Here is a 20055-nt window from a genome sequence, read left to right on the forward strand (position 1 = left end):
GGGCTATGGTTAGGCCATAAACACTATCATTAATTTTATATAAAAGTATTTGAGACATATCAGGACACAAATGTCTATTATGGTTGGGGTTAGGGCTATGGTTAGGCCATAGACACTGTTATTAACCTTACATAAACATGTTTAAGACATATCAGGGCACAAATGTGTATTATGGTTAGGGTTAGGGCTATGGTTAGGCCATTGACACTATCATTAACCCTCTATAAAAGTGTTTGAGACATACAGTATCAGGACATAAGTGTGTATTATGGTTAAGGTTAGGGCTATGGCTAGGCCATAAACACTAGCATTAATCTTATATGAAAGTATTTGAGACATATCAGGACACAAATGTGTATTATGGTTGTGGATAAGGTTATAAAAGTGTTTGTGACAAATCAGGATGCAAACTTGTATAATGACATGGTAATTACACTGGTATTATTGGAGAAGGTGAATCATAAGGACATTGCCGATGTCCCCAAAAGTATATAAATCACACAGAATGAGGAAACTACACACAGTTTCCTGTCAGAGGCAGGGTTAGGTGTAGTGTTGGGAAAGGGGGGTAGAAAATACAGTTTGTACAGTTTAAAAGCGATGGATACCTAAGGATTATGTTCATCAACTTTGGTGTGTGTGTGTTTGTGTGTGTGTGTGCAGTGGGCCGTATCACTCGCGGGAGCAGAGCACAGACAGTGGACTAGGCCTGGGCTGTTACAGCATCCCGACCACTCCTGAAGACTTCCTCAACAACATGGAGGACATGGACACAGGTACAAAACACCCCCATGCTGTACAGCCATAAAAACATTGTGTGGTGTTATACCACAGGGCTGCTGAGGGCTTGATTCTGATTGGCTGATCGGCGTTCTAAGAGGTTTGGAGTTATTTTACAGCTAAAACAGTCGAAAAGGGAGGAGAAATGTCATGTTTGGAGGAGAAATGTCATGTTGCGGTCTCAAAGTCACTGGGATTTAAATCCTATTTGAATGAAAAACCTTTTAAAAAAGACTTGTTGTGTTAAAATCACAGCAATATGACCGTGGACACACTCTACCTTAACACGGTTCGGCTTAAACAGCTTCCGTCAGTGGATTTTGCATCATAGGTGCCCTTAAGCTAGCATTGTTAGTTATTGATTTGTTAATACCGTGAATTGTGTCCTAAACTAAAGCGTGACCGTTTCCTCACATCTGTTCTCTTCCGTCTGCAGGGGAAAACATGGTTCCTGTGAGCATGAACGTCCCACCACAGAGCCGCTTCCCAGACTTCCTGGACTCCATGCCGGGCACCAACGTGGACCTGGGCACCCTGGAGGGTACAGACCTGATGCCCATCCTCAACGACGTAGAGTCGGTCCTGAACAAGAGCGAGCCCTTCCTCACCTGGCTCTAGACTCGCACACACTCACACACTAAAGACTCTTTATATAAATATATCTATTATATTATATATTCAATCAGCCTCTTCCTCTAGTCTCACTACTTTAGCTGTCGGATTTGTGCTCTCAAAGTCAAAGAACAAAGCCAAAGTGTTTAGCCTGTGAACAAATAAGCGAGCATTGGCCAATCAAACAGCACTGTGTGTTCATGTGTGTGTGTACTTGTTTATATATCTCAGTGGGGACCTAAAGCTGAATGCACACAGACTCATGTGGACTTGTGTCACCGTGGGGACCAAAATTGAGGTAAACATGCTTATAAATAAGACTGAATGAAGTGTTTTGAGGATTTGGTTTGGGTTTAAGGGTGTTGTTGGGGGGAGGGGTGATGAAATATATGGCTTGTACAGTAGAAACATCATTATCGCTATGAGAGTCCCCACCAGGATATAAGAACAAGGTACATGTGTGTTTGTGTTTAGATTGATCACGCTGATGTGTGTATTGCAGCACAGGTAACCCAGAAGAGAGTTCAGCTTTACTGGGTCAGTCTCATGAAGCCACTCAGTCGTGTATAACACCCCATTCACACGGGGCATCAGCGTCTCCGCTTCCTGTTCACTTTGATAGGGTTGACATCAAGCATTGCCGAATTGCATTGTGGATCAGTCGGCGCCGCTATAGAGGCGTTGCTTGCTGCAGAAGTTGGGACTTTCTCAACTTTTTCAAGCACTGACAAAAGCGTCAGCCAATCAGATCACCGTATGCAAACACACCAGCTCAGATAGTGGCCAATTGCTGAATAATTTCATTGGCTGACGCTGCTATGCTGATCGCAACGCCCTCTGTCAATCGTTGACACTGAAGCCCAGAATGAATCGGGCGTAAAAGCTCATTTACGCCAACGAACAAACACACAACGATAACAATTCCTGAGTTACTTTTTTTCTTACAGCATTATTATACAACCCAGGCTCATTGTTGAAACGTAGCCTCGCCGACGTTTCTGGAGGCCGCGAATTACGTCCTGGGAGGTACGTATTTTTGCAGTTTTTGTTTTCGCGAATCCGCAAGAGGCTGCTGTGCTGCGCTTTTTCGCGTCTTGAACACCTCTCCGGAGCGCGCGCCATTCACGACTGCGCTGTTCTCGTGCGAAAACCCGCCAGAGGTCGCTGTCGAGCAACCGTCTGTCCGACTGACGGACTGAATGACGGAACAATGGACTGGGCAGCCGGCCAATTGGCCAACCTAGCCACCCCTCTCCTCCTTCCCTAAACCCAAGCATCAAGAAAAGACGTCCAGAAAAGCAAAGCAAAAGGCCTCGTTCGAATTTGACTGCGTTTTCATATTTCCCCACATTCTCGCCCCGTCACAAACTCGTGTGCTTTTATTTTTTGGATTCTGTTTTTCATCTTACCTGATTTCTGGAACTGCTCTTCCCCGAATTTGAAGCCGGTTGTTGCCGCGGCCGGCTCCTCCTCCTCCGGGCCTCCGCTCTGCCGACGTAACACTGCGAGCTAAGCGGACAAACTGGTTGCAGCGGGAAAGCCCTCCACACAGAGGTGAGCCGTCGCAGCCAGCAAGCCACCACAGCGGCCCATACACCGCCCCATAGCGTTCGCTCGAAAAAACGAAATGTGGCCATATGTAACTTTGGCCACGTAAATCGCGGTCTCCAGAAACGTCCGCGGGGCTACGTTCTCAGAATGAGCTTGGGTTGTTTATATATGCCACTATTTTCAACTACAAATGTAAAAGCTTTTAGTTTACGCAACAGCAGTCAGGTTTCCATCAGCCTGTGGTAATTCGCATTTTAAAGTACTGCACGTGAATCGAGTAAAAAAAAATGTTATAATTTTCCCCCCAAAAAGTTTTACACTTATTTGTGCTGGTTTTAGATTTGTGTGAAAGAGTTAATGTTAATACTGTGAGACGGAAACATAATAAACTTGTAGCTAATGTTAGCGACCAATTAGGGGCGGATCACACCGAATATGCTTTTTTCGTTCTGAAAACGAGAGGCGCACCGCACTGCCTTTATTTGTTGACATGAAAAAAAGAAATGCACTGCGCTTTTTCTGTTGCTAGGCAACCACTGAACCAGATGCGTATTGTGCGCGAGAACTGCTGTTGTTGTAATTGTAATATTTAATAATATGTGACGTTTTACAAACTAATTTCGAAAGGAGCACGTGATATGATTGATCTCAGCTGGTCTCTAATCTGTAATCGTTAGCAAGCCAATCGAGTTATTCCAAACTCACTATACATATCCTGTGTAGTATTACTCCCTGGTTGCGGGAGATTGGTCTGAAATTCGGGATACTCCCATTAAAAACGGAAGTGTTGGCAGGTGCTTTCCAGTTTAATAATGATTTGACCAGCTGTAGTTAGAAATCAGACTGTTATATCTTCTAAGCGTAAGGGCTTATTATGCGGTTCTGTCGCCATCTTGTGGATGGAAACGTCAACGTCTTTGGTCTACTCTATGGCAGGCTAATGGCCGCCGACAAGCTCTCAGAAATAGTAAATATTTAAAATAGGCTCTATTCTTATAAATGAGCATAGTTGCAATCTAAACAACTACTTTCTCCACTAAAAACGCCTCAAACTGTAGAGCGTCTGTCTGCTTGTTGCTGGCTGTATGTGGGCGGAGTAATACACAAAGGTGAAGGGTGAAGAGGCCTTTGTGTGATGTTACTGGCAAAATATTGCACGGCTATCAGCCAATCAGAACCAGACAGAACTGTTGTATATATATATATATAATGCGATCATGATTTTCGAAAGTATTACATCGCTTTGTAAACGTTTATTATTATCATTAGTTGAGTCTTCCTATACAGTTTAATAGAGCGCTTGGCCCTGGAATCGTGACGTCACACTTAACAAGCGAATAACTACAATACACTACTGCGAAAGCTGTGCTGTTATACTTATGTTTGTATTACGTTCAGTATAAATGACTTTTTATTGTTCGTCTTCATAATATTGTAGACGATTCCAGACGCATAGTGTTTACAAAATACTGCCACCTACTGGCCTGGCAAACATATTGCAGTGTTGTTTCTATAGATCTGTGCGAAGGGCGATTGTTTGGTCGATTTTTTTTGGTATGTTGATGTAAATAAACGCTGAGTGTGCTTTGCAATCTTTCGTACGATATATAAACTCGCAGTTCTGAAAATAAATCTGGCTCAAGAATAACAATAAGACAGATTTTAGGATCGTAATACTTTTGGTTAGTGTATTTACTAACACTAACAAACAATGAATGATACAGTATTTATTCATCTTTGTTAACACTTGCTAATGAAAATAAAGCTGGTCATTGTTAGTTCGTGAACTAATGTAAATGAGCGTAAATGTGGATTTTAATAATGTATTACTAAACGTTAACGTAAGACCATCAGACCATTATTTTAAAGTGTGAATGCATTTTTATTAAATTTATTGCTAAGAGAATCATCACTGAGAATTACAATCAAATTCAACAATCTAAACGTTATTACCTAATTTTCCGCCTGTTTTAATACGCTAAAAATATAAACGTATTTAAGTTGATTCAGTTATCCTATCTTTATTCCCGACTTTAACCTAGATCAAGAATCATCAATGTCTCGGTGTGCTCATGAGATTGACCCTGCTTTAATTTCTCACATTTATTGCCAAATCACTAGCAGCATTGCGTCTGTCGAAAGCTTTACATTGTGAATATGACTCTATTTCAGAAGCGTTTTTACTGTTATTCCAGTGTAGTTATTGTGTGATGCTCCCGTTTGCGTTCGTAGACAAGCGTTTCATATCATATATGTTATTGTTGTTGTTGTTGTTTTTTAATGTACTGCTGCAGTATTCCTATTTTCTATTCTGTGCTCTTGACATCTGGTGCATTTAATTAGTTTTGCAGCTGAGTATTTATCAAGAGCTACTTTTTAAGTAGATTGTAGATTTGTTTCCTTTTTTCAGGAATATTAAATATCGACGCACTACACGTATGGATTCAGCTGATCGTCAGTCCCTCAGTATCTTCAGGGAATATCTGCATCAAGTGTTTTCTTATACCAGAGATAATTTTGCATTGGTTTGGATGATTAATGGGGCTGAATATGTTTTTTTTTAATTATTATTATTATTACTGATTTTATAACCCCAGCTGCAATCCAGTTCAATATATAAACATTTTACGTTTTTTTTTTGGTAGCACTTTACTTGAAGGGGTGTTCATAAGACGATGACATGTTACAATTTTACATTTTGTCATTTTAGTGGGTAATTCGTTCATTCGTGTGAAAAGGTATGATTTTTAAAAGGAGGCGTGGCTTCTGTGACCCCGCCCCTAATCCCGACTGTCATTGGGGGATGAGCAAATCGTTCAAAAATGTACAAAAGAGATCGTACAACTAACACAAATTAGCCACTAAATCAAAAGTTACGAATTAGCATGAGATATCGTTGATAAGACCATCATGACGACTTTATAATCATGACATGACACGTCATGAATATGAATAGGATTTTATTTATGCTTATGACAAATGTTATGAAATGTCGTTTGTTGCTTGACATAAACAAATGCAGAATTACCTGTCTTTGTCAAGACGACATGACATAAATACTTCATAACATGTCTGTCATGACAATGACATTTTCATAACCTCTGTCATGACGACTTGACATAGACAAATGCATTATAACCTGTCCTTGTCATGACGACTTGACATAGACAAGTGCATTATAACCTGTCTTTGTCATGACGACTTGACATAGACAAATGCATTATAACCTGTCTTTGTCATAACTTGTCATAATGCATCATAACCTGTCTTTGACATTTGACATAGACAAATACATCATAACCTGCCATTATATTTGTTACTATTATATTTGGCAACTTGACAAACCCATCGTAACCTCTCTTTGTCATGACGACATTATGGCATTGACAAAAAAAATTCATAACGTCTTTGTCATGACAATGACATAAATACTTCATAACCTCTGTCATGACGACTTGACATAGACAAATACATCATAACCTGTCATTATGTTTGTTATGGCAGCTTGACATAAATACATCATAACCTGTCTTTGTCATGACGACTTGACATAAACAAATACATCATAACCTGTCTTTGTCATGACGACTTGTAATAAGTGCATCATAACCTGTCTTTGTCATGACGACTTGACATAAGTGCATCATAACCTGTCTTTGTCATAACGACTTGACATAAACGCATCATAACCTGTCTTTGTCATGACGACTTGACATAAACGCATCATAACTTGTCTTTGTCATAATGACTTGACATAAACGCATCATAACCTGTCTTTGTCATGACGACTTGACATAAATACATCATAACCTGTCTTTGTCATGACAACTTGACATAAACGCATCATAACCTGTCTTTGTCATGACGACTTGACATAAATACATCATAACCTGTCTTTGTCATGACGACTTGACATAAACGCATCATAACCTGTCTTTGTCATGACGACTTGACATAAACGCATCATAACCTGTCTTTGTCATGACAACTTGACATATACAAATGCATTATAACCTGTCTTTGTCATAACGACTTGACATAAACGCATCATAACCTGCCTTTAAAATTACAATCTGACATAGACAAATACATCATAACCTGTCTTTATATTTGTTATGGCAACTTGTCATAAACATATCATAACCTGTCTTTGTTTTGACGACTTGACATAAATACATCATAACCTGTCTTTGTCATAACGACTTGACAAATGCATCATAACCTGTCTTTGTCTTGTCAACTTGACATAAACACATCATAACCTGTCTTGTCAACTTGACATAAACTCATCATAAGTCATAAACATGTATGAAGTCTCTTTTTATGCATGACCTGTGTCATGTTTATGACAGATTTATGACAGGCTATTCACTTCTCATGACAAATACATCTCAAACCATGTCATCTTTGCATTTAAAGTGACGAGACTGAGTCATAAGCATGCATGCAATCTCATTTTATGAACGACCTGTGTCATGTCATGATTATGAAGCTCTTATGACAGTCTTATGAACACCACCTCTTCAGATAAAGCGTTATTGTTGTTGTTTTCTTCTTTTTTTCTACACAGGTCTACTTTTTGTATTGCATGTGTGATCTGTCTGATATTCATAGAACACAGGGGGCGTATAACCCCCCTTATTTTGTGTACGGTTACTCCAGAAGGGTTGTGAATTAGGAAGTGTGTTGGTTTGTGGATCGTGCAGACGGTTGAGTTTTTATTTTAGTGATCGTAGGTCAAACTGAGCTCATGATGTCCTCTTATATGGATTGAATGGTTTAGTTTTGGGTCAGAAAGGGCCGTTCTGATCTCTCAGAAACACTTGCTTCAGTTTCAGAACGCACCAAGAGGAACGATGCAAAGATTTTTGCCTGTTTTCTGTGATTTAAACTGCTTCTCCAGAACCTATATAACGTGTTATAATGGAGTGGATTATAAGGCTTCAGTGTGCTGTTGTGTTGTGGGATGAGATGAAATCTGCATTTAGCTTTTGTACGATCACTGAAGTCCCTCACATGCTGGAAAGCTCGGAAAACAAGGAGGAATATGACTGTGTACGTGCGAATCGTGGATGTAACCTCTGAGATTATCTCCCAAATTGTCAATAAAATCAAAAGGATCAATAAAATAGTTTTATTAGCATGAATGTGGAGCTGTGCTTCATTCTCTGTCTTGTTTCACTGTAAAAAAAATGCTGGGTTCCACGCAATTGCTTCATGTTGTCCCAACACAACTTGACATGAATTGAACATAAAACAATTAAGCTGTCAGAAAAAAAAGCTCGTTTTAGATACGTAGTGTGAACAAACAGAAGGATAGGAGAGTTTTACCCATGCATGATCCGCTTGTTCCAAACCTTATGAGTTACTTTCTTCTGTAAAACGCAAAAGAAGATATTTTGAAGAATGTTGGAAATCTGTAACCATTGACTTTCATAGTAGCCAAAAAATTCAATGGCTTTCAAACATTTTCCAAATTATCTTCAACACAAAAGAAACTCATAAAGGTGAAATAATAAACCAGTCAATGATGACAGGATTGAATTTCTGGGTGAACTGTGCCTATACTGACAATTAGTTGGGCTACAACAGGGGTTTTCAAAGTGTGAGGCGCGCATCCCCTGGGGGGCGCCAGAGCATGTCAGGGGAGGCGCGGGAAAAAATCTTATATAATAAAAATATAATTATTATATGTATTTTTATTATATTTAAACGTGTTAATTAAACAAAGCTAAAAAAATAATACGTCAAAAAGGCCATAGCTGTGAATTCGCTTCTGTTTGGCAAGCTCGCCAATACAGGTATATGCCTGCTAACACAATGGATCGGTTTCTGAGACCCCCCGATTCAAAGCCTTCAAGTTCAGGGCTTAAACACAAAAGACGACGATATGATGGTCAGTATTTGAGTTTAGGATTTACGTGGACAGGACCAGCTGATGAACCACGACCTTTATGTGTGGTTTGTCAAGATATTTTGGCTAATGACAGCATGAGACCCGCTAAACTTCCACTGTTTTGACTGGGATGGACAGTTCTTGGATCTGTTCTATTCATATTGAACCATCATCCTAGTTTTAAAAACGTTATATTAAAATACTTGTTATTACTCTGTAAATAATTGCACTTTCATGCAAATGATGATAAAAGTGAGTTAACAGTCTGACATCTGTCTGTGTCTTTATATATATATATATATATCACTGTCACTGTGACGGGTAGGGTTAGGGGTGGGGTTAGGCATTAATGCAGCCCAGATTGCTCTGCACCACGTCTGCAGCCAGACCCTCTCCTATTAATATGTCAAATCCTATTAAGTTCAACCACACACAGAGACATTGTGTGTGTGTGTGTGTGTGTGTGTGTGTGTGTGTGTGTGTGTGTGTGTGTGTGTGTGTGTGTGTGTGTGTGTGTGTGTGTGTGTGTGTGTGTGTGTGTAAACTAAAGAACATTCTCATTCCAACAAATTTCACCAGCATGGCCCACGCCACACTTTAAGCTAGACTTTACTGTAGGGATGGTAACAGTGGGATGAAGGGGAAGGGGAGTAAGAAGATGACTGGTAAACAGGTGGGTAAGTTGATCGGGCGTCCTACTATGCTCAGAGACTCAGAGTGTGGGTACTGTCTCTGTATTAGTTTGACAGAGTGAATCCGCCACTAAACTTTCTGCTGAACATTAAACAGTAATTTCAATATCCGAAATCAGTACGCTACGAGTATATATTGTGTATAGCAGAGCACAGCTTGTATTGTTTTGTAAGGACTGCATTTGTAGAAGTAGCCCATGTTAAAGTGCAGACATTAATAAACAGTGTAGAGCTGTGAGTGTCCAGCAGGGGTCGCTGCATCATGCGTGTTTCAGTTTTGTTCTGTGCAAAATACACTTGTAACTCTGGAGTCATCACTGACAGTGCACTGAAGGCCTCATGTTGGTTTATAAGTGACTGATTTTAATTATTCAAAAACACTGTTTTTATATGATTTTAATTCAATAAAAACTGAATTACTGTTGAGTTAATGGTGTGATGAAAACAGTAAAGGTTCTTTAACATTTTAATCATTTGATCGACTGATTACAAACACATTTAAAGTGCAAACATGCTCTTTATATTATAAACTATCCCTCAAAAAAAGGAAAACATGAAGTTTTAAAGAACTGTTTACCAATAAAAGCTCATCTGAGGAATCGAATATGGACATTGCATGGAAAACATTTTTGGAACGTGTAAAAATAGTATATCTGACATTTATATTTACTGTGTAGTATGTAAACATGAGGAAATACTCAGTAAAGCTGCAACAAAACCCACATAAAACTACTATATAGTAAATACTATCATATTTTTGAACTAGTGTACTCTATCCCTACTGAAAAAACTGATTAAACCAGCCCAGACTGCTTGGCTGGTTTTAGCAGGTCCACCAGGTGGGTTTTAGAGGGGTTTTGCCCATTTCCAGGCTGGTTTTAGAGGGGTTTTGGCCATTTCCAGGCTGGTTTTAGAGGGGTTTTGGCCATTTCCAGCCCGGTTTTAGAGGGGTTTTGGCCATTTCCAGGTGGGTTTTAGAGGGGTTTTGGCCATTTCCAGGCTGGTTTTAGAGGGGTTTTGGCCATTTCCAGCCCGGTTTTAGAGGGGTTTTGGCCATTTCCAGCCCGGTTTTAGAGGGGTTTTGGCCATTTCCAGGTGGGTTTTAGAGGGGTTTTGGCCATTTCCAGGCTGGTTTTAGAGGGGTTTTGGCCATTTCCAGGTGGGTTTTAGAGGGGTTTTGGCCATTTCCAGGCTGGTTTTAGAGGGGTTTTGGCCATTTCCAGGTGGGTTTTAAAGGGGTTTTGACCATTTCCAGGCTGGTTTTAGAGGGGTTTTGGCCATTTCCAGTTGGGTTTTAGAGGGGTTTTGGCCATTTCAAGGCTGGTTTTAGAGGGGTTTTGGCCATTTCCAGCCTGGTTTTAGAGGGGTTTTGGCCATTTCCAGGTGGGTTTTAGAGGGGTTTTGGCCATTTCCAGGTGGGTTTTAGAGGGGTTTTGGCCATTTCCAGGCTGGTTTTAGAGGGGTTTTGGCCATTTCCAGGTGGGTTTTAGAGGGGTTTTGGCCATTTCCAGGTGGGTTTTAGAGGGGTTTTGGCCATTTCCAGGTGGGTTTTAGAGGGGTTTTGGCCATTTCCAGGTGGGTTTTAGAGGGGTTTTGGCCATTTCCAGGTGGGTTTTAGAGGGGTTTTGACCATTTCCAGGCTGGTTTTAGAGGGGTTTTGGCCATTTCCAGGTGGGTTTTAGAGGGGTTTTGGCCATTTCAAGGCTGGTTTTAGAGGGGTTTTGGCCATTTCCAGGTGGGTTTTAGAGGGGTTTTGGCCATTTCAAGGCTGGTTTTAGAGGGGTTTTGGCCATTTCAAGGCTGGTTTTAGAGGGGTTTTGGCCATTTCCAGCCTGGTTTTAGAGGGGTTTTGCCCATTTCCAGGTGGGTTTTAGAGGGGTTTTGACCATTTCCAGGCTGGTTTTAGAGGGGTTTTGGCCATTTCCAGGCTGGTTTTAGAGGGGTTTTGGCCATTTCCAGCCTGGTTTTAGAGGGGTTTTGGCCATTTCCAGCCTGGTTTTAGAGGGGTTTTGGCCATTTCCAGCCCGGTTTTAGAGGGGTTTTGGCCATTTCCAGGTGGGTTTAAGAGGGGTTTTGGCCATTTCCAGCCCGGTTTTAGAGGGGTTTTGGCCATTTCCAGGTGGGTTTTAGAGGGGTTTTGGCCATTTCCAGGCTGGTTTTAGAGGGGTTTTGGCCATTTCCAGGTGGGTTTTAGAGGGGTTTTGGCCATTTCCAGGCTGGTTTTAGAGGGGTTTTGGCCATTTCCAGGTGGGTTTTAGAGGGGTTTTGACCATTTCCAGGCTGGTTTTAGAGGGGTTTTGGCCATTTCCAGCCTGGTTTTAGAGGGGTTTTGGCCATTTCCAGCCTGGTTTTAGAGGGGTTTTGGCCATTTCCAGGTGGGTTTTAGAGGGGTTTTGGCCATTTCCAGGCTGGTTTTAGAGGGGTTTTGGCCATTTCCAGGTGGGTTTTAGAGGGGTTTTGGCCATTTCCAGGCTGGTTTTAGAGGGGTTTTGGCCATTTCCAGGTGGGTTTTAGAGGGGTTTTGGCCATTTCCAGGCTGGTTTTAGAGGGGTTTTGGCCATTTCCAGGTGGGTTTTAGAGGGGTTTTGACCATTTCCAGCCCGGTTTTAGAGGGGTTTTGGCCATTTCCAGGCTGGTTTTAGAGGGGTTTTGGCCATTTCCAGGTGGGTTTTAGAGGGGTTTTGGCCATTTCCAGGCTGGTTTTAGAGGGGTTTTGGCCATTTCCAGGTGGGTTTTAAAGGGGTTTTGACCATTTCCAGGCTGGTTTTAGAGGGGTTTTGGCCATTTCCAGGTGGGTTTTAGAGGGGTTTTGGCCATTTCCAGTTGGGTTTTAGAGGGGTTTTGGCCATTTCAAGGCTGGTTTTAGAGGGGTTTTGGCCATTTCCAGCCTGGTTTTAGAGGGGTTTTGGCCATTTCCAGGTGGGTTTTAGAGGGGTTTTGGCCATTTCCAGGTGGGTTTTAGAGGGGTTTTGGCCATTTCCAGGCTGGTTTTAGAGGGGTTTTGGCCATTTCCAGGTGGGTTTTAGAGGGGTTTTGGCCATTTCCAGGTGGGTTTTAGAGGGGTTTTGGCCATTTCCAGGCTGGTTTTAGAGGGGTTTTGGCCATTTCCAGGTGGGTTTTAGAGGGGTTTTGGCCATTTCCAGGTGGGTTTTAGAGGGGTTTTGGCCATTTCCAGGTGGGTTTTAGAGGGGTTTTGACCATTTCCAGGCTGGTTTTAGAGGGGTTTTGGCCATTTCCAGGTGGGTTTTAGAGGGGTTTTGGCCATTTCAAGGCTGGTTTTAGAGGGGTTTTGGCCATTTCCAGGTGGGTTTTAGAGGGGTTTTGGCCATTTCAAGGCTGGTTTTAGAGGGGTTTTGGCCATTTCAAGGCTGGTTTTAGAGGGGTTTTGGCCATTTCCAGCCTGGTTTTAGAGGGGTTTTGCCCATTTCCAGGTGGGTTTTAGAGGGGTTTTGACCATTTCCAGGCTGGTTTTAGAGGGGTTTTGGCCATTTCCAGGCTGGTTTTAGAGGGGTTTTGGCCATTTCCAGCCTGGTTTTAGAGGGGTTTTGGCCATTTCCAGCCTGGTTTTAGAGGGGTTTTGGCCATTTCCAGCCCGGTTTTAGAGGGGTTTTGGCCATTTCCAGGTGGGTTTAAGAGGGGTTTTGGCCATTTCCAGCCCGGTTTTAGAGGGGTTTTGGCCATTTCCAGGTGGGTTTTAGAGGGGTTTTGGCCATTTCCAGGCTGGTTTTAGAGGGGTTTTGGCCATTTCCAGGTGGGTTTTAGAGGGGTTTTGGCCATTTCCAGGCTGGTTTTAGAGGGGTTTTGGCCATTTCCAGGTGGGTTTTAGAGGGGTTTTGACCATTTCCAGGCTGGTTTTAGAGGGGTTTTGGCCATTTCCAGCCTGGTTTTAGAGGGGTTTTGGCCATTTCCAGCCTGGTTTTAGAGGGGTTTTGGCCATTTCCAGGTGGGTTTTAGAGGGGTTTTGGCCATTTCCAGGCTGGTTTTAGAGGGGTTTTGGCCATTTCCAGGTGGGTTTTAGAGGGGTTTTGGCCATTTCCAGGCTGGTTTTAGAGGGGTTTTGGCCATTTCCAGGTGGGTTTTAGAGGGGTTTTGGCCATTTCCAGGCTGGTTTTAGAGGGGTTTTGGCCATTTCCAGGTGGGTTTTAGAGGGGTTTTGACCATTTCCAGGCTGGTTTTAGAGGGGTTTTGGCCATTTCCAGGCTGGTTTTAGAGGGGTTTTGACCATTTCCAGGCTGGTTTTAGAGGGGTTTTGGCCATTTCCAGGTGGGTTTTAGAGGGGTATTGGCCATTTCCAGCCTGGTTTTAGAGGGGTTTTGGCCATTTCCAGCCCGGTTTTAGAGGGGTTTTGGCCATTTCCAGGTGGGTTTAAGAGGGGTTTTGGCCATTTCCAGCCCGGTTTTAGAGGGGTTTTGGCCATTTCCAGGTGGGTTTTAGAGGGGTTTTGGCCATTTCCAGGCTGGTTTTAGAGGGGTTTTGGCCATTTCCAGGTGGGTTTTAGAGGGGTTTTGGCCATTTCCAGGCTGGTTTTAGAGGGGTTTTGGCCATTTCCAGGTGGGTTTTAGAGGGGTTTTGACCATTTCCAGGCTGGTTTTAGAGGGGTTTTGGCCATTTCCAGCCTGGTTTTAGAGGGGTTTTGGCCATTTCCAGCCTGGTTTTAGAGGGGTTTTGGCCATTTCCAGCCCGGTTTTAGAGGGGTTTTGGCCATTTCCAGGCTGGTTTTAGAGGGGTTTTGGCCATTTCCAGGTGGGTTTTAGAGGGGTTTTGGCCATTTCCAGGCTGGTTTTAGAGGGGTTTTGGCCATTTCCAGGTGGGTTTTAGAGGGGTTTTGGCCATTTCCAGGCTGGTTTTAGAGGGGTTTTGGCCATTTCCAGGTGGGTTTTAGAGGGGTTTTGGCCATTTCAAGGCTGGTTTTAGAGGGGTTTTGGCCATTTCCAGGTGGGTTTTAGAGGGGTTTTGGCCATTTCAAGGCTGGTTTTAGAGGGGTTTTGGCCATTTCAAGGCTGGTTTTAGAGGGGTTTTGGCCATTTCCAGCCTGGTTTTAGAGGGGTTTTGCCCATTTCCAGGTGGGTTTTAGAGGGGTTTTGACCATTTCCAGGCTGGTTTTAGAGGGGTTTTGGCCATTTCCAGGCTGGTTTTAGAGGGGTTTTGGCCATTTCCAGCCTGGTTTTAGAGGGGTTTTGGCCATTTCCAGCCTGGTTTTAGAGGGGTTTTGGCCATTTCCAGCCCGGTTTTAGAGGGGTTTTGGCCATTTCCAGGTGGGTTTAAGAGGGGTTTTGGCCATTTCCAGCCCGGTTTTAGAGGGGTTTTGGCCATTTCCAGGTGGGTTTTAGAGGGGTTTTGGCCATTTCCAGGCTGGTTTTAGAGGGGTTTTGGCCATTTCCAGGTGGGTTTTAGAGGGGTTTTGGCCATTTCCAGGCTGGTTTTAGAGGGGTTTTGGCCATTTCCAGGTGGGTTTTAGAGGGGTTTTGACCATTTCCAGGCTGGTTTTAGAGGGGTTTTGGCCATTTCCAGCCTGGTTTTAGAGGGGTTTTGGCCATTTCCAGCCTGGTTTTAGAGGGGTTTTGGCCATTTCCAGGTGGGTTTTAGAGGGGTTTTGGCCATTTCCAGGCTGGTTTTAGAGGGGTTTTGGCCATTTCCAGGTGGGTTTTAGAGGGGTTTTGGCCATTTCCAGGCTGGTTTTAGAGGGGTTTTGGCCATTTCCAGGTGGGTTTTAGAGGGGTTTTGGCCATTTCCAGGCTGGTTTTAGAGGGGTTTTGGCCATTTCCAGGTGGGTTTTAGAGGGGTTTTGACCATTTCCAGGCTGGTTTTAGAGGGGTTTTGGCCATTTCCAGGCTGGTTTTAGAGGGGTTTTGACCATTTCCAGGCTGGTTTTAGAGGGGTTTTGGCCATTTCCAGGTGGGTTTTAGAGGGGTATTGGCCATTTCCAGCCTGGTTTTAGAGGGGTTTTGGCCATTTCCAGCCCGGTTTTAGAGGGGTTTTGGCCATTTCCAGGTGGGTTTAAGAGGGGTTTTGGCCATTTCCAGCCCGGTTTTAGAGGGGTTTTGGCCATTTCCAGGTGGGTTTTAGAGGGGTTTTGGCCATTTCCAGGCTGGTTTTAGAGGGGTTTTGGCCATTTCCAGGTGGGTTTTAGAGGGGTTTTGGCCATTTCCAGGCTGGTTTTAGAGGGGTTTTGGCCATTTCCAGGTGGGTTTTAGAGGGGTTTTGACCATTTCCAGGCTGGTTTTAGAGGGGTTTTGGCCATTTCCAGCCTGGTTTTAGAGGGGTTTTGGCCATTTCCAGCCTGGTTTTAGAGGGGTTTTGGCCATTTCCAGCCCGGTTTTAGAGGGGTTTTGGCCATTTCCAGGCTGGTTTTAGAGGGGTTTTGGCCATTTCCAGGTGGGTTTTAGAGGGGTTTTGGCCATTTCCAGGCTGGTTTTAGAGGGGTTTTGGCCATTTCCAGGTTGGTTTTAGAGGGGTTTTGGCCATTTCCAGGCTGGTTTTAGAGGGGTTTTGGCCATTTCCAGGTGGGTTTTAGAGGGGTTTTGGCCATTTCAAGGCTGGTTTTAGAGGGGTTTTGGCCATTTCCAGGTGGGTTTTAGAGGGGTTTTGGCCATTTCAAGGCTGGTTTTAGAGGGGTTTTGGCCATTTCAAGGCTGGTTTTAGAGGGGTTTTGGCCATTTCCAGCCTGGTTTTAGAGGGGTTTTGCCCATTTCCAGGTGGGTTTTAGAGGGGTTTTGACCATTTCCAGGCTGGTTTTAGAGGGGTTTTGGCCATTTCCAGGCTGGTTTTAGAGGGGTTTTGGCCATTTCCAGCCTGGTTTTAGAGGGGTTTTGGCCATTTCCAGCCTGGTTTTAGAGGGGTTTTGGCCATTTCCAGCCCGGTTTTAGAGGGGTTTTGGCCATTTCCAGGTGGGTTTAAGAGGGGTTTTGGCCATTTCCAGCCCGGTTTTAGAGGGGTTTTGGCCATTTCCAGGTGGGTTTTAGAGGGGTTTTGGCCATTTCCAGGCTGGTTTTAGAGGGGTTTTGGCCATTTCCAGGTGGGTTTTAGAGGGGTTTTGGCCATTTCCAGGCTGGTTTTAGAGGGGTTTTGGCCATTTCCAGGTGGGTTTTAGAGGGGTTTTGACCATTTCCAGGCTGGTTTTAGAGGGGTTTTGGCCATTTCCAGCCTGGTTTTAGAGGGGTTTTGGCCATTTCCAGCCTGGTTTTAGAGGGGTTTTGGCCATTTCCAGGTGGGTTTTAGAGGGGTTTTGGCCATTTCCAGGCTGGTTTTAGAGGGGTTTTGGCCATTTCCAGGTGGGTTTTAGAGGGGTTTTGGCCATTTCCAGGCTGGTTTTAGAGGGGTTTTGGCCATTTCCAGGTGGGTTTTAGAGGGGTTTTGGCCATTTCCAGGCTGGTTTTAGAGGGGTTTTGGCCATTTCCAGGTGGGTTTTAGAGGGGTTTTGACCATTTCCAGGCTGGTTTTAGAGGGGTTTTGGCCATTTCCAGGCTGGTTTTAGAGGGGTTTTGACCATTTCCAGGCTGGTTTTAGAGGGGTTTTGGCCATTTCCAGGTGGGTTTTAGAGGGGTATTGGCCATTTCCAGCCTGGTTTTAGAGGGGTTTTGGCCATTTCCAGCCCGGTTTTAGAGGGGTTTTGGCCATTTCCAGGTGGGTTTAAGAGGGGTTTTGGCCATTTCCAGCCCGGTTTTAGAGGGGTTTTGGCCATTTCCAGGTGGGTTTTAGAGGGGTTTTGGCCATTTCCAGGCTGGTTTTAGAGGGGTTTTGGCCATTTCCAGGTGGGTTTTAGAGGGGTTTTGGCCATTTCCAGGCTGGTTTTAGAGGGGTTTTGGCCATTTCCAGGTGGGTTTTAGAGGGGTTTTGACCATTTCCAGGCTGGTTTTAGAGGGGTTTTGGCCATTTCCAGCCTGGTTTTAGAGGGGTTTTGGCCATTTCCAGCCTGGTTTTAGAGGGGTTTTGGCCATTTCCAGCCCGGTTTTAGAGGGGTTTTGGCCATTTCCAGGTGGGTTTTAGAGGGGTTTTGGCCATTTCCAGCCCGGTTTTAGAGGGGTTTTGGCCATTTCCAGGTGGGTTTTAGAGGGGTTTTGGCCATTTCCAGGCTGGTTTTAGAGGGGTTTTGGCCATTTCCAGGTGGGTTTTAGAGGGGTTTTGGCCATTTCCAGGCTGGTTTTAGAGGGGTTTTGGCCATTTCCAGGTGGGTTTTAGAGGGGTTTTGACCATTTCCAGGCTGGTTTTAGAGGGGTTTTGGCCATTTCCAGGTGGGTTTTAGAGGGGTTTTGGCCATTTCAAGGCTGGTTTTAGAGGGGTTTTGGCCATTTCAAGGCTGGTTTTAGAGGGGTTTTGGCCATTTCCAGCCTGGTTTTAGAGGGGTTTTGCCCATTTCCAGGTGGGTTTTAGAGGGGTTTTGACCATTTCCAGGCTGGTTTTAGAGGGGTTTTGGCCATTTCCAGGTGGGTTTTAGAGGGGTATTGGCCATTTCCAGCCTGGTTTTAGAGGGGTTTTGGCCATTTCCAGCCTGGTTTTAGAGGGGTTTTGGCCATTTCCAGGTGGGTTTTAGAGGGGTTTTGGCCATTTCCAGGTGGGTTTAAGAGGGGTTTTGGCCATTTCCAGCCCGGTTTTAGAGGGGTTTTGGCCATTTCCAGCCCGGTTTTAGAGGGGTTTTGGCCATTTCCAGGTGGGTTTAAGAGGGGTTTTGGCCATTTCCAGCCCGGTTTTAGAGGGGTTTTGGCCATTTCCAGGTGGGTTTTAGAGGGGTTTTGGCCATTTCCAGGCTGGTTTTAGAGGGGTTTTGGCCATTTCCAGGTGGGTTTTAGAGGGGTTTTGGCCATTTCCAGGCTGGTTTTAGAGGGGTTTTGGCCATTTCCAGGTGGGTTTTAGAGGGGTTTTGACCATTTCCAGGCTGGTTTTAGAGGGGTTTTGGCCATTTCCAGCCTGGTTTTAGAGGGGTTTTGGCCATTTCCAGCCTGGTTTTAGAGGGGTTTTGGCCATTTCCAGCCCGGTTTTAGAGGGGTTTTGGCCATTTCCAGGTGGGTTTAAGAGGGGTTTTGGCCATTTCCAGCCCGGTTTTAGAGGGGTTTTGGCCATTTCCAGGTGGGTTTTAGAGGGGTTTTGGCCATTTCCAGGCTGGTTTTAGAGGGGTTTTGGCCATTTCCAGGTGGGTTTTAGAGGGGTTTTGGCCATTTCCAGGCTGGTTTTAGAGGGGTTTTGGCCATTTCCAGGTGGGTTTTAGAGGGGTTTTGACCATTTCCAGGCTGGTTTTAGAGGGGTTTTGGCCACTTCCAGCCTGGTTTTAGAGGGGTTTTGGCCATTTCCAGCCTGGTTTTAGAGGGGTTTTGGCCATTTCCAGCCCGGTTTTAGAGGGGTTTTGGCCATTTCCAGGTGGGTTTTAGAGGGGTTTTGGCCATTTCCAGCCCGGTTTTAGAGGGGTTTTGGCCATTTCCAGGTGGGTTTTAGAGGGGTTTTGGCCATTTCCAGGCTGGTTTTAGAGGGGTTTTGGCCATTTCCAGGTGGGTTTTAGAGGGGTTTTGGCCATTTCCAGGCTGGTTTTAGAGGGGTTTTGGCCATTTCCAGGTGGGTTTTAGAGGGGTTTTGACCATTTCCAGGCTGGTTTTAGAGGGGTTTTGGCCATTTCCAGGTGGGTTTTAGAGGGGTTTTGGCCATTTCAAGGCTGGTTTTAGAGGGGTTTTGGCCATTTCCAGGTGGGTTTTAGAGGGGTTTTGGCCATTTCAAGGCTGGTTTTAGAGGGGTTTTGGCCATTTCAAGGCTGGTTTTAGAGGGGTTTTGGCCATTTCCAGCCTGGTTTTAGAGGGGTTTTGCCCATTTCCAGGTGGGTTTTAGAGGGGTTTTGACCATTTCCAGGCTGGTTTTAGAGGGGTTTTGGCCATTTCCAGGTGGGTTTTAGAGGGGTATTGGCCATTTCCAGCCTGGTTTTAGAGGGGTTTTGGCCATTTCCAGCCTGGTTTTAGAGGGGTTTTGGCCATTTCCAGCCCGGTTTTAGAGGGGTTTTGGCCATTTCCAGGTGGGTTTAAGAGGGGTTTTGGCCATTTCCAGCCCGGTTTTAGAGGGGTTTTGGCCATTTCCAGGTGGGTTTTAGAGGGGTTTTGGCCATTTCCAGGCTGGTTTTAGAGGGGTTTTGGCCATTTCCAGGTGGGTTTTAGAGGGGTTTTGGCCATTTCCAGGCTGGTTTTAGAGGGGTTTTGGCCATTTCCAGGTGGGTTTTAGAGGGGTTTTGACCATTTCCAGGCTGGTTTTAGAGGGGTTTTGGCCATTTCCAGCCTGGTTTTAGAGGGGTTTTGGCCATTTCCAGGCTGGTTTTAGAGGGGTTTTGGCCATTTCCAGGTGGGTTTTAGAGGGGTTTTGGCCATTTTCAGTTGGGTTTTAGAGGGGTTTTGGCCATTTCAAGGCTGGTTTTAGAGGGGTTTTGGCCATTTCAAGGCTGGTTTTAGAGGGGTTTTGCCCATTTCCAGGTGGGTTTTAGAGGGGTTTTGGCCATTTCCAGGCTGGTTTTAGAGGGGTTTTGGCCATTTCCAGGTGGGTTTTAGAGGGGTTTTG

At 44.4% G+C, this 20055-nt stretch overlaps 2 protein-coding genes across 5 annotated transcripts in view; one reads left to right on the plus strand and one right to left on the minus strand.

The window, feature by feature from the left end:
- wwtr1 (WW domain containing transcription regulator 1) overlaps nucleotides 1-8090 on the plus strand; it is a 72685-nt gene extending 64595 nt beyond the window's left edge. For 2 of the 3 annotated variants that reach the window (XM_087303092.1, XM_087303093.1), the window contains exons 5-6: nucleotides 664-776; nucleotides 1217-8090. In XM_087303092.1, coding sequence (XP_087159218.1) covers nucleotides 664-776; nucleotides 1217-1398 — 295 coding nt within the window. In that variant the 3' untranslated portion in view covers nucleotides 1399-8090. 3 annotated transcript variants of the gene reach the window in all.
- mark1 (MAP/microtubule affinity-regulating kinase 1) overlaps nucleotides 1-20055 on the minus strand; it is a 426664-nt gene that overhangs the window by 82232 nt on the left and 324377 nt on the right. The gene's annotated exons all lie outside the window — the stretch shown is intronic.

This window comes from Danio rerio, chromosome 22 (genome assembly GCF_052040795.2).
Source record: "Danio rerio strain M-AB ecotype USA chromosome 22, GRCz13ab, whole genome shotgun sequence".
Lineage (NCBI taxonomy): Eukaryota > Metazoa > Chordata > Actinopteri > Cypriniformes > Danionidae > Danio > Danio rerio.